The sequence below is a fragment of the Piliocolobus tephrosceles genome, chromosome 4, assembly GCF_002776525.5.
Source record: "Piliocolobus tephrosceles isolate RC106 chromosome 4, ASM277652v3, whole genome shotgun sequence".
NCBI lineage: Eukaryota > Metazoa > Chordata > Mammalia > Primates > Cercopithecidae > Piliocolobus > Piliocolobus tephrosceles.
The window spans coordinates 91,353,314-91,368,517 of record NC_045437.1 but is presented as its reverse complement, the minus strand read 5'-3'; the positions used below and the strand labels follow the sequence as shown (position 1 = coordinate 91,368,517).

At 35.2% G+C, this 15,204-nt stretch overlaps 1 protein-coding gene across 1 annotated transcript in view; it reads left to right on the top strand.

Moving 5' to 3' along the window:
- KIAA0825 (KIAA0825 ortholog) overlaps positions 1-15,204 on the top strand; it is a 495,761-nt gene that overhangs the window by 155,629 nt on the left and 324,928 nt on the right. Inside the window, exons 14-15 of the mRNA XM_023212146.2 lie at positions 651-833; positions 10,211-10,321. Of these exons, the coding sequence (XP_023067914.2) occupies positions 651-833; positions 10,211-10,321 (294 nt within the window). The remainder of the gene's footprint in view (positions 1-650; positions 834-10,210; positions 10,322-15,204) is intronic.

The following is a 15,204-nucleotide window of genomic DNA, read 5'->3' as shown; positions in this document are numbered from 1 at the left end:
AAAAAAAAAAAAAAAAAAAAAAAAAAAAAACTCAAGAAAGATGGAAACAAAGAAATAAGTCTATGAATAAGATAAATAATACAGTATATTTTCCACAAATTTATTTAATATTAAACATTTCCGAAACTATAGGCTTCTCGATTTGAGCTTCGTTTGTCATTTCTTCTTATCTCCCACTTGCTGGGAGAACGTGCTACCAATCTTGTAATTTTTTTTGACAGCTTGCTCATGAGTGAGGAGAATTGTTCTGCCATGAAATTTTAACCTATCATACATACATATGGAAAATAGCAAATTTTTCTTTTCATCTTGCTTTTCTTTGGCTCAGTGTAATTTCTGGGATGATCTCTTGAATTTCTTGAACAGAATCCTAATAATGTAAAATAAACATTTTTTAAAAGCACTCCTAAAACGCTATTACAGAGCTCACCATCCCTAAAGATAATGGTATTGTGGGTCGTCTAATACCTAGAAACTCAAAGAGTATCTATCTTTGATACTTTCTATTTGGTTTAGATCTCTGAGGCTCTGGTATCTAACTGAATTCTTCTATTCTTACATATGCTTAGTACAAGAGATATGAATTAAAGTGCCTACCAAGCAGAAACATTATTTTGTTTAACATGATTTCTCTTCTTTCTTTCCAACAGACTTGATGTCACAACAATTTTGATATGCACTGAGAACATGTTATGGTCAGTTTGTACATCTGTACAGAAACTTTTGAATCCTCATCAGCATACAGATGATAAAATTTTTAAAATTCATACCCATTGTAATAATCTGTTTACAACATTAGTCATTTTGACTTCACCATTAACAGAATTGTATAAGTAAGTATCAAATGTATTTTCCTTTTAGCTATTATGATATATAATAATGTGATTAGCAAGTTATTTCCATAACACTTACTGAATTATGTGAAGTTACAAGTAGAAATCTTTTGAAGTGCATTTTTGATACTGTGAACTGGGCCATTTTATAAAACTAACACCAACCAACAGAGTTTCATAATTCTCAATGCAATTCAGTGCCCGAAAATGTGTTATGTCTCTATTGGTCAACCCCATTCAGCTGATACAGCTCTAATATAATCAGGAACATTTTTAACTTCACTATTTGGGTTGTTTAAATGATCAAATTATATTGATAGCCTGGTTATCACAGTGATTTTTTGATACTTTATGAAAAAGAAAACTATATTTGAGATATACCTCAGCTAGCAATGGCAAATGGAAATAGAAATAATAATTACATTTTTAAAATGTGGAAATATTTTACTTAGCTCAACAAATAAGATTTAGAAAAATCTAGAAATGTGGAATTACTTTTGATTCCTAGTTAATGCAATTCAAATCTGTAATGTTATAGAGGAGGTTAGAATATGTCTTATCAGAAAACATTAATACCATTTTGTTTATATCCTCCTCCAAAATTGTCACTTTTATTTTTTAACTAAATAATTATATCTTCATGGGTAGTAAAAATTTCACATGTCTATTTCTAAGGCTAAATCAGATCAAGTGTTTCTTTGCATAACATTCTGGTAAAAGCGATATACAAATCTTAATTTTTAATAAATTTTGACACATTCATATTAGATATTCTAAAAGAATTAACAGCTTTTATTTTGGCTTTGCCTACTCTGACTTTCAATAAACCCATTGTTTACAGAGTGTTCCTTCTAGCAACACAGGTTGAGAGCTACTTTTAGAAATGGAGAATTCTTTCAGAAAGGGGAAGAAACAGTGAGATAAATCACCATACGGTTGATATTATGTACAGAATGGTTCATCATCATAAAAAGCTCAAGTCTGAAGCCCATAATAAATCCTAGGAAACTAAACTGATTTACCATAAATGAAAAAATTGCTATGCTCTCAGTTCAATGGGTCATTTCATCTAAGAGGAAGGCCCTGTGAAAATCGGGAACAAAGTTGACAAATTTCATGGATTGGTCATGGTGAGCAATATTGAATTTCATGCTTTGTCACAGATGAATTGATAAATTTTAGCCCCCCAATGCATTTGTAAAACAAATAAATTATTACCAAAGATTGCATATTTTAATAATAATGTAATATACCTTCATTATTGTTAACCTATGGCTTTTTGATACATTTTTAACAACTATGCAAGTACTCAAATCTCTATGATTTGTGCATTAGATATTGCACTGTAACCTCATTCAGCAAATTTAAATTGCTAATTTCAACCAGGATTACAGAACATTTTACGCTAAGCACTGCCTCTGGTTTTCCTTAATATAAAACATACGATAGCTATATTACTTTGAAGCATGAACAAAAATCTAGATATACTTTAATTCTTTTAAAATCTTTCTCAGTTCAAAAAATTTCAAAAGTTTTATCCATTTATGTTTACTTAAATGTCATGATTGTTTTCCTAGACTATACATCTAATCTTTGAAATATACTTTGTTTTGTATTGACAAATGAAATCTACAGGGCAGCATGTTCTTTGCCAATTAGAGAAAAATATATTTGTGTGTTGCAAGAACTCTATTGACTTATTTGGGCTTTTTTACACATCCAAGATATGAATCCATCATACTATTAGCATATTAGAAAAAATTGTGAATCTCACATTAAAAAATTAAACCACATTCTTTGAGGAATTGGTGAAAAGTAGCAATCAGATGTTAATAGTATTGAATTTTTATAAACGGTACCTGACATTTGTCACTCTACGTGATATGCCCTTTTAGAAGGTGACTGCCTTTATTTCAAGTAGTTCTGACAGATGAACTGAATGTGTTTTCATTTCTGAACTTAGCGTAGGACCACGAAATCCCTGGACAGGAATACATGATTTTAAAGTCTTTTCAGGAAGAAGGAAACCTGTTTGCAAAAATATGTGTTCTTTTTTAACTCGCCTTTATAGATTTCTGTTAGAATGTTGTAAAAGGTGTACTTCAGCTTTGTTCTCCAGGGAAAGGAACACGCTGAAACAGAAAATATTGACCATGTATTTTCCAAAGTGCTTATCACTTATATTTCTTTCGTAAAGGCAGTTAAACTGCAGGTTCCGAAGCATATTCACATACATGTTCATACACATCCCCACCCGGTGATTTCATATGTTGCATTTTGGATGCGTAGACTTTAGTTTTAGTTCATGTGTAGCAGGTTAAAAATTAATTACTAGAATTTTGGGATAAATGCAATTCAGTTTCAATTCGACAAATGTTGTTGCCTCTCTAGCCCCTATGACTAAGGATAAAGGATACAACAATGAGCCAGATGTAATATCACAAGTAATTTAAGAAAAGCTGATGATGTTTTTTATTTTAAATTAAAATAATATTGTCCTCCCTAAATCTATAATAAAAGGTAGAATTAGACAATGAATTTCATATGTATATCTAATGTCTATATCTATATTTATCCAAATATTTTGATGTGTTATATCAAAGCTCCTAATAGTAGAAACTTTTTGAAAGCTGGCTATTTCAACATTCAATAAGATGGAAGTGTGGGATTTCAATACAACTGCCAACAAGCTATGCAAAAGATAGGGTCATCAGAAATATACCCAAAGGTAGATCACTAAGCCAAAGAATAGCAGCCTCATCTTGGGGTCCATTTGTTGTCACTCATAAGGCTTTTTTAGTCACCAAATTCCAATGCTCTGTCTATAGTTCTGTTTCAAACTAATGTTAGGGCTTTCGAGGTTATGACCTTACCCTTTGTTAAAAAAGAAGCTATTTCACTGTCTCTCAGAAAATAAAATAGGCCTTTGCTTTTCCTACCTCAGGAATGACTGGCACACCTTGGAAAATAGGCAGGTCCTCAAGTTAAGCATAGACTATGCTTATGTGAAATGTTGAGCATAGGGTCATATGGCCCAATAATGAAAGTATTATGTCCACACAAAAATTTGTGTAGGAGTGTTCAAAATGTTATGTCCATACAAAAATTTATATAGCAGAATTTTTCAAAATAACACAATGAGAAAGCAGCCAAATGTCCATCAACTAGTGAATGGATACACAAAATGTGGCATATCCATACAGTGGGATATTATTCCGCAATAAAGAGGAATAAAGTGCTGATATGTGCTGCCACAGGGATGAACCTCAAAAACATGCTAAATGAAAAAAGCCAGACACAAGAGCCCACATATTGTTTGATTCTATTTATTAGAAATGTCCAGAATAGGCATATCCGTAGAGACAGAGAGTAGATCAGTAGTTACCAGAAGGTGAGGGGAGGAGGGAATGGAGAGTAACTGCTAATGGATACAGAGTTTCATTTGGGAATAAAATATTCTAAAATTAGATACTGATGAAGGTTATGCAGCTGCATAGTATAACCATCTATATAGTGTATATATATATATATAAAATCATCTAATTGTATACTTTAAATAGGTAAATCTTGTGGTACATGAATTATACATCTCAATAAAGTTGTGAAAATGAATATAGACTGAATGGAAATTTAAACATACTTAAAATGATTTTTTTTTTTTTTTAAAGAAGGTATCTGGCAGAATGCAAAATTCTCCAGAAAGTGAAGTTTCTTGTCTTAGTCATTTTGTTTAGGTTCAATGACTCCCTTTATCCACCTTCCTGTAAACATTATTTTAAAAGGGAAATCTCATTTTAAAAAAAAAACGCAAAATTAAACAGCTTTATGTGTCATCCTAATAAGGTTAAAATACTCCAAAAGAGCCGGTCATTAAATTTAGAGAGGGCTGCTCCCAGAATATTCGACTGGCTGACTCCTGGTGTACCCCGAGGTCCAGTCTTTCTCTCTCTCCACCTCCTGTCCTGTTCTCAACCTGCCCTTTGGCTGTCTACCACCCACAATTGCTCTTCACAGATGGCCCTTAAAACTCATCCTCCTTTTAACTAAGCAAGGTCTGGTAATACCTTTTATTCATTCTTTCTTTCTTTTGCCATGTATTTACCATGTATCTACTATGGGCCAGTTATTCTCTAACCTCCAGTTATCATTTGCTAACCTCAAAGAGTTATTTTCACCATGAGAAATTCAAGGCACTTAAATGTCACTTAATGACATTTAGGCAACAACTTATAGTCTCGGGTATAATGCCGGTTTTTGAAAGCGAAGCAGTGACTTAGAATTCTGTTTAAAATCTTGAATTCAGTATTCGTAGGTAGTTGTCTGTGATTCTAGGGCCATCAGAAAGGTTCACATGTCCTCAGTTATCTCAAGCTTTCCAGGGCTATCTTAGTTATTCAGTTTCACATTAATTCTGCCTTGTCTAAGGTTGTGGTCTTCTCTTGGTATGATTTCTTGAACGCCTCCAGTGGCCCAGGCACCATGGCAGGCACAGATGACTCAAGAAATCTAACCTGACCCTCCACTCGCGTAGAGCTTACATCCTTGGGCTACCTTAATTCAGTCATGGAGGTTTATTCCATTAACATCATATTATGAGACCTGTTTCTTCTGGGAGGGCAGCCAAAACAACATGACACAAGAGAAGCATAAAACCCAGCTAACTCTTTTTAGCTCATCAGTTGTTCTCACTTTTGATGTGCATTGGTTTTTATATCCTTTCAGCATCTGGCTAAATAAGCCCAAAGACCTGATCAGTTTTGTTAAAGAAAAAAGGAATGCTGGCAACATAGGTGTAGATCAGAGAACCCAGAGAGAGTGAATCTAGGACAAAGTGCTGGTGTGGTCAGCACAGAGGCAGTATAATGCTAAGGCAAGGAAGGGGCATGGCTAGTTGGGGTTGGAGGAAGGGCAAAGGCAAGGAATTTTCCCAAAATCACCCTTTTCCCCTTAAGTAAAGTCATCTTTACAGTGTGTCATTTGGGAATGTGAAGAAATGTACCTGCTTCAAACTTATGACATTTAGTTTTAAGAAAGTATTTAAATTTGCTGTATCAAAATTCTCTTACATCTTGTGAAAAATAAAATTCTATGGCTCATACAATTGTATTTTACTCTCCACTATGAATTATTTAGAGCATCCTCTGTTTTAACTGTATACCAAAACATCATTAGAGGTTATCTAATAGCTAGCTCATAATTTCGTTCTCCCATTGAGGCTTGTGGGCCAATTTTCACCCTGTTATACTCTCTAGAATAATGAAACTAATTTGGGATCTTGCTGTGGAATTAAATGCTCATACAGATCTCACTCCCTTTGAGACCATAAACATCTGCCATAATATCTCTTATAGCCAAATAACCTTACTATAACCAGTATGACTGAGAAACTGTCAGTGGAGTAAAAGAGTTTATGTACTGGCAGAAACGCTCAGATAAATACCATATTGCCAATGGTTTGTCATCTAAGAAATTTATGTACTAAATAACCATGCCATTATTTTTAGATCCTCCTTTATTTTGTCTAGTTGTGAGAATAAAACTGCAGCTAGGCAACCACTTAGACTATCAGGAATTTCATGTCAGTTTTGAAATGGCCATAGACTTTTTTAAGGACAACTTCTAACTATTGTTATCTTATAATGATATCTTATATTGAGCACTTATTGTGTACAAGGCACTTTGCTAAATGCTTTAAATACATTATTCCACTTAATGTTCACACTGACACTGAGGTGATTTACTATTTTAATCCCCATTTTACAAATGAGAAAATTAAGGCTAAATATACTGCCACCAGCATTGCCTGTTAATAAAAGCATATTCAGGATATAAGCCCAGGCTCTCTGGCTCCGGTTCCTGCATGTGCCCTTATACTACCTCTATATAACATTCGATGACCTTACCCTTAGGGTATGGAGCAGATAAAAAAGTAAATGGAAAGAGATTGGAGGTAGAGTTAAATCCTATAAAGAAAGAAACCAAAATTAGAGCATAGAGAGGGGATAAGGTTGTGAAAGGGGATATATTTTAGAAAGGGTAGTCAGAGAAGACTTAGTAGAGAAGCTTCAGAGGTAGAGCAATCTATGGAGCTACCTGAACATGACAGAGAAGTCATCTAGGTAAGGTATTCATTCTTAGAGAAATGAGGTAACCCTCAGACAACTAGACAAATAGAGGTTTTATGCAAAGAGATCAAGGAAGTGTGAGGGAAAGTAGGCATAGGCTATGAAAAAGGCTACAAAAATATGTAGTATCTTTGTCCACATTCTCCAGTCCCTCTTGCTCGCTCCTCAAGACTTCCATATCTTGTCCCATCCTTTTCTCTGAGTCTTTCTCTTCCTTTGAGACTGCCTTTCTCTCCAGGCCACTTGCTGCATCTCCTGTCACATTGTACCAGCACCCTCCTTTTCCTAGCTCTCTTGCAGTGGCATGGTCCTCCTCATACCCTCACTTTCTTGGGCTCTATCCAGACTCTGGTACACTTTTAGAGAATATCACCCACCTCTCCTTTTATACCTTTTGACAATTCCACTCTTTGCCAAATCTTGGGTAACTCCTTTTTTCATCCTTCCCCACTTGGGTCAAGCCCCTGATCCTTGCCCCATCTGTTTGTTAGCAGATAGCCTTGTTCCTGTGCTTCTCTAAGAAAATCCACACCATCATGAATGCACTTTAACTTCTCATTTCTGTTCTTAATAATTATTCTCCCCACTCACCTCTTCATCCTTTGATTACTCTCTGATCAATATGTCTATTTTCCCAATTAGAGTAAATCTTTTTACCTGACCTCTTGATTGCATTTACCTCCTACTCATGGCCTTTTAAATATTCTTTCTATCTTGTCTTGTGGCTCCTTCCCCCAAACATGTCCTGTATTAAAAAATGTTCCTCCATTACTATTAGTTTCCCCCCAAAAACAGTTTTCATTCATTGTCTACTTTTATACCTACCACTCACTCGGTGCACTGCAATTGGACTTCTACCCTCAGCATGCTAAGCTAGCAACATGGGCAGAGTCTCCATACACTCCCGATTGCTCACTCCAGTGGATTCGGTCATTTTCTCTTCTCTTGGCTTCTCTAACACCACTTTCTCCTGTGTCTTGGCCTACTTCTCTGATTATTCCTTCTTGGTTTTGCTTGAATGTTTTTTTTTCTGGCCTTGCCCTTTAAGTGTGGGTATGTTCCAGAGTTTTATCTTTGACCATCTTTACATCTTACATTCCTTTTTTTTTTTTTTGGTGGGGGATGGGGTGAGGGGGTGTGAATTCATCCATTGCTATGGCTATACCATTATGTTGATGACTTCCACATTGGTATCTTCAAACCAGACAGCTCTTGTATGTGCTGTATCAGTAAATCCAAATTACTCTTCGATGCCTTGGATGTACTTCAGATGTCTGTAGCCCCCTTAACATATCTAAAACTAAGTAAAATACTTGAAATGTATCCTAGGCTTCTTCGTTTTCCTTAATTTTCTCCTTCTATCTTCCCATTCATGCCATCACCAACTCCATGTCATTAGGAGATGAATATTGTTTATTCTGTGAATTTAACAAGTTTTATATTTGTCTCCTACTTACTATCTCCTGTCTCTTACCTTGGTTCAGTGTCTTATCCTCTCTGACCTCTCTACTACAATATCGCCTTCATTATCTCCCTCCCTCCTGCCTGACTCTTTCCAATCTGCTCCCCTCACTACTGCTAAAGTGATTTTTCTAGGATGTAAAACTGCTAGTGTTAATCCCATGCCATAAACTCTTCAATGATTCTTTATTGCCAGTACTAAGTCCAAACTCCTTAGAAAAACATATCCTGGTACCTGGTCTGGCTTCTGCCTACTTCTCTAGCTCACATAGTGGAATACATGGGATGGAAATATTACAGCCTGACTTTGAAGCCTATTTAAGGAATTTCTGTTTTGATCTGAGATTTACTGAGAAAACAAAAGCCTTTTAAAGAAGAGATGATATATTAAAGTCTAAAAAACATCCGAGTCTATTTAATTAGAAGATGTTCTATTTATAGCAAGACAATCAGGGGGAAAGAAGTGTCAAATTTGAAAAAAACATGAAGATACAAGAAGCAAGATGTGGAGTGAAAAGATAAAGCTGGATTTTCAAAATGGAATTCTGTTCTGGATATCAAAAGACACTACTGCTCCTGTACTGTATATAAAGAGAGGTGGTACCACCTCAAAAATTCCATTTCTAGAGCATTCTCAGTCATTACTCTTAACTCTGTGTAGGAAAATATAATCTCCTGTTGTTATACATTTTTTACTAGCCAAGTTATCTGCTAAAGATTTTATGTAACAAATTCTTTTCTATTGTGTCAAGATTTAGAGTTGAATTTGAGCCAGCCTAGAAAAATGTTGCAGTAACTGTTGATAGTTGTACATCAGATATTCGGGTTGCATTGTTTTAATTTTGAAATTATAATTATGTATTTTACAATTCAATTCTTCTTTATAAACCCTCTCTAGACCCTTCGGAGTATACAAAATTAATTATAAATTCTAATTAATTATTTAATACTTATAAATCACTTTAAAGATTAAAAAGAGGTATCATGATGCTAAAATTTTTACATTAGTGAAGCAAACACTGGCATTTATTGGATCCAGGCTGAAGAAGATAACAATGGGACGTAAAAGTACTACTCATGGGAAACATAAGTAATATTCATTGTACTATTCTTTGTCCTTTTGTCATGACAAATTATATAACATGAGATTTTAAAAAATTAAATGATAATGGTATTGTTACACCTTCCCCAAGTGTAAGGATTGTTTTATAGAGGTTCATAAAAATTCTAAGTCTTAACTTGTGGTTTTTCATGGCTGTGCTGACTTGCCCACCTGGCCCCGAGTCACCTATTAACATAAATCCCAAGCAGATGAAGTGGGGGCATTGTCCATTCTAGCACAATACCGTTTTGTGTAAAAATCATTAACTGAGCCAGGCACAGTGGCTCATGCCTGTAATCCCAGCACTTTGGGAGGCCGAGATGGGCGGATTGCCTGAGCTCAGGAGTTCAAGACCAACCTGGGCAGCATGTTGAAACTCCATCTCTACTAAAATACAAAACAAAATAAAGAAAGAAAAAATAGCCAGGCATGGCAGCATGCACCTGTAACCCCAGCTACTTGGGAGGCTGAAGCAGGAGAATCACTTGACCCTGGGAGGCAGAGGTTGCAGTGAGCTGGAATTGCGCCACTACGCTCCAGACTGGGCAACAGAGCAAGACTCCATCTCCAAAGAAAGAAACAAACAAAAAAAATCATTAACTGAATCCTAAGTAAAAATCAAAAGTTATTTCAATGGTCATAGTTAATGTTTCCTGTATATTCTAAACTAATGATTTGTATTTCCCTAGGACTTTTCAGCATGGCCTGGATGAGTCTACTTCAGACTCCTTAAAATCATGTTTTAAGCAACCATTATATTGGGTTTCTTGCATATCACATTTCTACCCTTCTTTACTCAGGTGAGAGCCTCTAAATGCCATACTATCTGTAATTCTATGATTCCTTTTAAAATTTAATAGATATTTTTATCTGTGGATATAAATTAACTTATATCTTACAAAAAGAACTTACAACTTTTCACAATTGGCAGGTAAGTAAAGAGTATTATTTCTTCTCTTTTCTTAGCTCAAGAATCAAAGGCATAGGCCTCATAATTATTCTACTAGCTTATAGCTTTAGTGATGTAATGGAAAACTGTAAAGTTTTGGAATTTAGTTTTATTTTTAAACTTGTCTTTCTTGATATATGACTGGGGATTTGACAGTTCTCAAGCTAATTATCAAACATAGACATGTAACTAACTCAGAGCCTTAGGTAGAAGTTGAGAGAAAAGTAACTTTTTAAATTATGAGTAGGATCTTTCACTTTTATTATTTAATTAACAGCACTTAAAAACAAGAAAAATCATTTAAAGTATGAAATGTGCTTCCAGAGTCATCTGATGGCATTTTGTGGCATTATGTGAAATGGCAGTTTGATTTCTTGCTAAATATAACATTGGAAAGGAGCTTTCCTTGGTATCTGAGAATAAAAATATCATGTACAGCTAAAGGAGATATTGTTAATCCCCATCCATTCTTGATTCATCTTGGAAATACACTATCAGCTATTTAAGCTGACTCTATCTCTCTCTTGAGGAACAAGATTGTCACCCATAAGCAGAAGATGTGAAAACCTCATATACAAAAGTTTCCATACGCACAACAAACTTACACTGTTTGCCTAATGTGTGCCTATTTCCATATGGGTAATGAAAAATCCAACATTAATGAGACATAGACCCCATCTTCAAGGAACTCAATGTATTGTTATTACTTCATTTACATATAAAACTTTGTCTTTATTTCTGATTAATTCCTTATGATTGAGTCCTAGAAATGGAATAGTCTCAATGCTCTGTCATCTTGTGTGTAAATATATCTTGCCTTCTTGCACATAAATATATTTTATTTCATTAGGAATTAAATAGCCAACTCCTTAATACTCATTGTTACAAAAGTAACAAATGACTGGATCTCTTACAGTATGAGTCAAGCAAACAAGCTCTGTCATTTGATGAGTTCCTACGTTTATAAACATATCTGTTCTCCATGTTATTATCACATTTGCTTTAACCTATTTTACTGCCTGCTTTTATCTTATATCTGGAACCACTGGAGTTATTTTCTTTTAGTCATAACTCTGTAAGACTTCCACTTCCAAGCTTGCTCAGATCAACCCAGCTAGAGTCCTGGAAATCAGCATGGAAATGGGCTTGTCTTTCAAACACTAATTCTTATATTAACTTCTTTCTCTTTCTATATCTACAGCAAGCAAAAATGCACATTTCTTTTCTTTCCATTCTGTTTAGCAACCGATCTCCACTATTGTCCTAACACGAAGACTAGGACATGGAGACGACTATTCAGCACATAGAGGAAATGAAATTTTATGCAAATTCATGAGGACAGTTTAGTAATATGTATTAAAAACTTAAAAATATTTTTGCCCTTTTATCTAACGATTCTGTTTCTAGGAATCAACTATAAGCAATTAATCAGAGAGATTGATAAAGTTTTATATATGAAGATATCCATTTATAAGAGAAAAAAATGGAAACAAATATTCTACGTTGTAGCATTAAACAATTTAGTATGGGATAATGGCATAATAGACTATTGTGGAGTGATTAAAGGGCTGGGATTTGAAAAATAATTATATGGGGAAATAATTGTGGTAGATAAGTTAGGGGGAAAATTTAGGTTAGTAATTATGAAATTACCAAAGCCAATCCAGTTTTTAGAGTGATAAGTGTGTACCAGACACAGTGCCCAGTGCTTTACATACATTATCTTTTTAAAACCTCACACTAGTTCTATAAGGTAAGTACTCAGGTGCTTCTTTTATGGAGAGCAAGGTGCTATATAGGCAGCAATGCTCTGGAGAGCAGAAAATTGGAGGCCAGGCTCTGAACTCAGGCCTATTCTATTCTAAAGCTTAAGCTCTTGACAACCATACCCCTGCCTTTCAAAGGGAAGAGCAGTTCAGGGTGATGTTAACAGGTGTACATGAAAAATCATTCTACTGCACAAATAAGATTGTCAGTTATTAATTATGTAAGGTCTTTTTTGTGATTTAACTCTGTAGGGACTCTGACGTGCTAGTATGTAGTGTTTAGCTCTGCTATGGTCTGAACGTGTCCTCCAAAATTCATTTGTTGGAAATATAATCCTCAATGCAACTGTGTTGGGTGGTGGGGTCTAATGGAAGTTATTTATATCATGTGGGTTTTTCTGTCTTAAATGGATTAATATTACCATAAAAAGGGCTTACAGGAATGGGTTCATTTTATCTTGCCCTTTTCCTGCCACGTGAGGATGCAGCAAGATCGCCTCACCAGATGCTGGTGCCTTGATCTTGGACTTCCCTGCCTCCAGAACTGTGAGAAATAACTTTTTCTTCTTTGTAAATTACCCAGTCTGTGTTATTCTTTTATGGCAGCACAAAATGGACTAAGACGGTCTCAAAGGAATGATCTAGTATGCAGATTCCCCAAACTTGCTGGGCAAGAGAACTCTTGTTTTGCAGAGATTTAGCAATTATTGGAAGGTGGAACATCATTGGGAAGTGTTGAACTATGCTATACTATCATATTTAGAGCACAAAAAAGTACATATAGAAAAATAAATTTTAAAAGGATGTATAGTGGTGGGTTTATAGTTTTTATCTCTGGGTGGTAGGATTGCAACCAATTTTAATTTTCATCTACATAGTTGTCTATATTTTCCAAATTTTTTATAGTGATTATAATTTAATTTTATTAATTATGAATACTTTTTTTTTGAGATGGAGTTTCACTCTGCCACCCAGGCTGGAGTCCAATGGCACGATCTTGGATCACTGCAACCTCTTCCTCCCAGGTTCAAGTGATTCTCCTGCCTCAGCCTCCCAAGTAGCTGGGATTACAGGCACATGCCACCACGCCCGGCTAATTTTTTGTATTTTCAGTAGAGATGGGGTTTCACCATGTTGACCAGGCTGGTCTCGAACTCCTGACCTCAAGCGATCCGCCCACCTTGGCCTCCCAAAGTGCTGGGATTACAGGCATGATCCACTGCGCCCAACCTGTGAAAACATTTTTTAAAAAGCAAAAAGAAAATCTAGTTTCTTTGATTTCTCTTTTATTCACATGACTTAACCTGTAACCTCTATACAGATGATTTCCAGTTCTACATCTATAGCTCTGAGTGATTACTTATACCCCAACGGTATATGTCCAGCTGTTCTTATTTCTTGAACACCCGCTTTCTTTCAATACCATGTCTTCAGATGATCCTTCTTTCCCCTCTTCCCTTGTCCTTCATGCAGGGAGTCTCTTCTATTAGGAGTAACAGTGTTGCTACATGCTTCCAAAATAGAATCTTGATCATGATTTCCATGCTGAGCCTTTTCTTCCTCTAGTCCTAGTTTATTATTGTGTTCAGTTCATTCTTCTTCCAAACTTCTCTTAGAATCACCCTTTCTCTCCACCCCCTTATAACAGCCTTAGTCCATTTTACTATTATTTAACGTGTTTAAAAGACTGTTTTCATTATGTCTCTCTCTCATTCAGAAACCTGCAGTAGCTTCTGCTTCACCCACGCTGTCACTCCTGGCTTACTTGTTGGAGAGTTTTCTGGCTTATTTCTTGGAGAGTTTTCTCTGCTCCAGTTAAGTCAGTCTCCTCTTGTGTCTTTAAGACTTAGTTATTCCATATTTTTGATATTTAATTTGTTGCTTATTCTCAGCTTCAGGCCTTTGTTTATGCAGTTTCCTTCCTTGGAATACCTTTGGTTCTCTCCTTTGTCTTTCTAAATTCTCCATGCAAGGTATAGTAGGAGGACTCTCACTGATATCCCCCCTGCTCATTAGGTGTCATATTTTCAACTAAGTCCATATAATCTGCCTAGAAAGACATGATCCATGTGATTTGTAATCCAGTGTGCTCAGAGCACAGTACAATCAGAGGAACCCAGGGCAGCAATAAATGCACTTTTAAAATAACTAAAGTTATTGATTTGCATTTATCAGACATTAGAATGGGGATTCCTAGACCACCATTATATGAACTTAAAAATCTCACCTTTCCATTAATTTCCCTCATCTGTATCAGCTGTTTGTGTGAGTCTTTCACCCCCAAATTTTCCTTCAAAACTCTATTCTTCACTTTAGCAACTAAAATGAACTGTTTAAGGAAATACAGGAGTTGGATGATGACAAACAAAAAATGTATTAGGCCTATCTTTTGGTAAAGGGGAAGGCTGAGAGGAGAGGTGACTGAAATAGTTAATATCATGAAGGAAGTTAGTAAGTTATTCATCTATTTGCTTACTTATTTGTACCTGCACATTGTTTCAGAAAGAATTTAAGTCAGTGTTTAGCAATATTAAATAAACTAAGATAATTAATTAAAAGTGGGTGAGAATGAAAGAAACAAAAAGGACATGAAATTCAGAATACAAATAGAGTTAAAAATGTAGTATGGACCATAAATTTGTCTATAATCTTACTAGAGAAAACTATGAAATAGATAAAAACACAATTTTTCATGTTCTCCTAGAACCCTGGGAATAGAGTTTAGAAGAGTTTATTTTAGGGAAAATAAATATATTTTCAAAGCAGTGAGTAAAATGTACTATATTCATTGTCCCTAGCAGTGGTATAGGCTAACAATGTGAGTTGATTTAGAAAGGATAATCAGTTTCATACTAGATTAAACTAAGACATGTGGAAAATGTATTAATCTCAAGGTTAACACAGATACCATATTGTGCATTCATAGAAATGTTCAAGAAAGAATGCTGTCCTAGTCAGTTATAATATG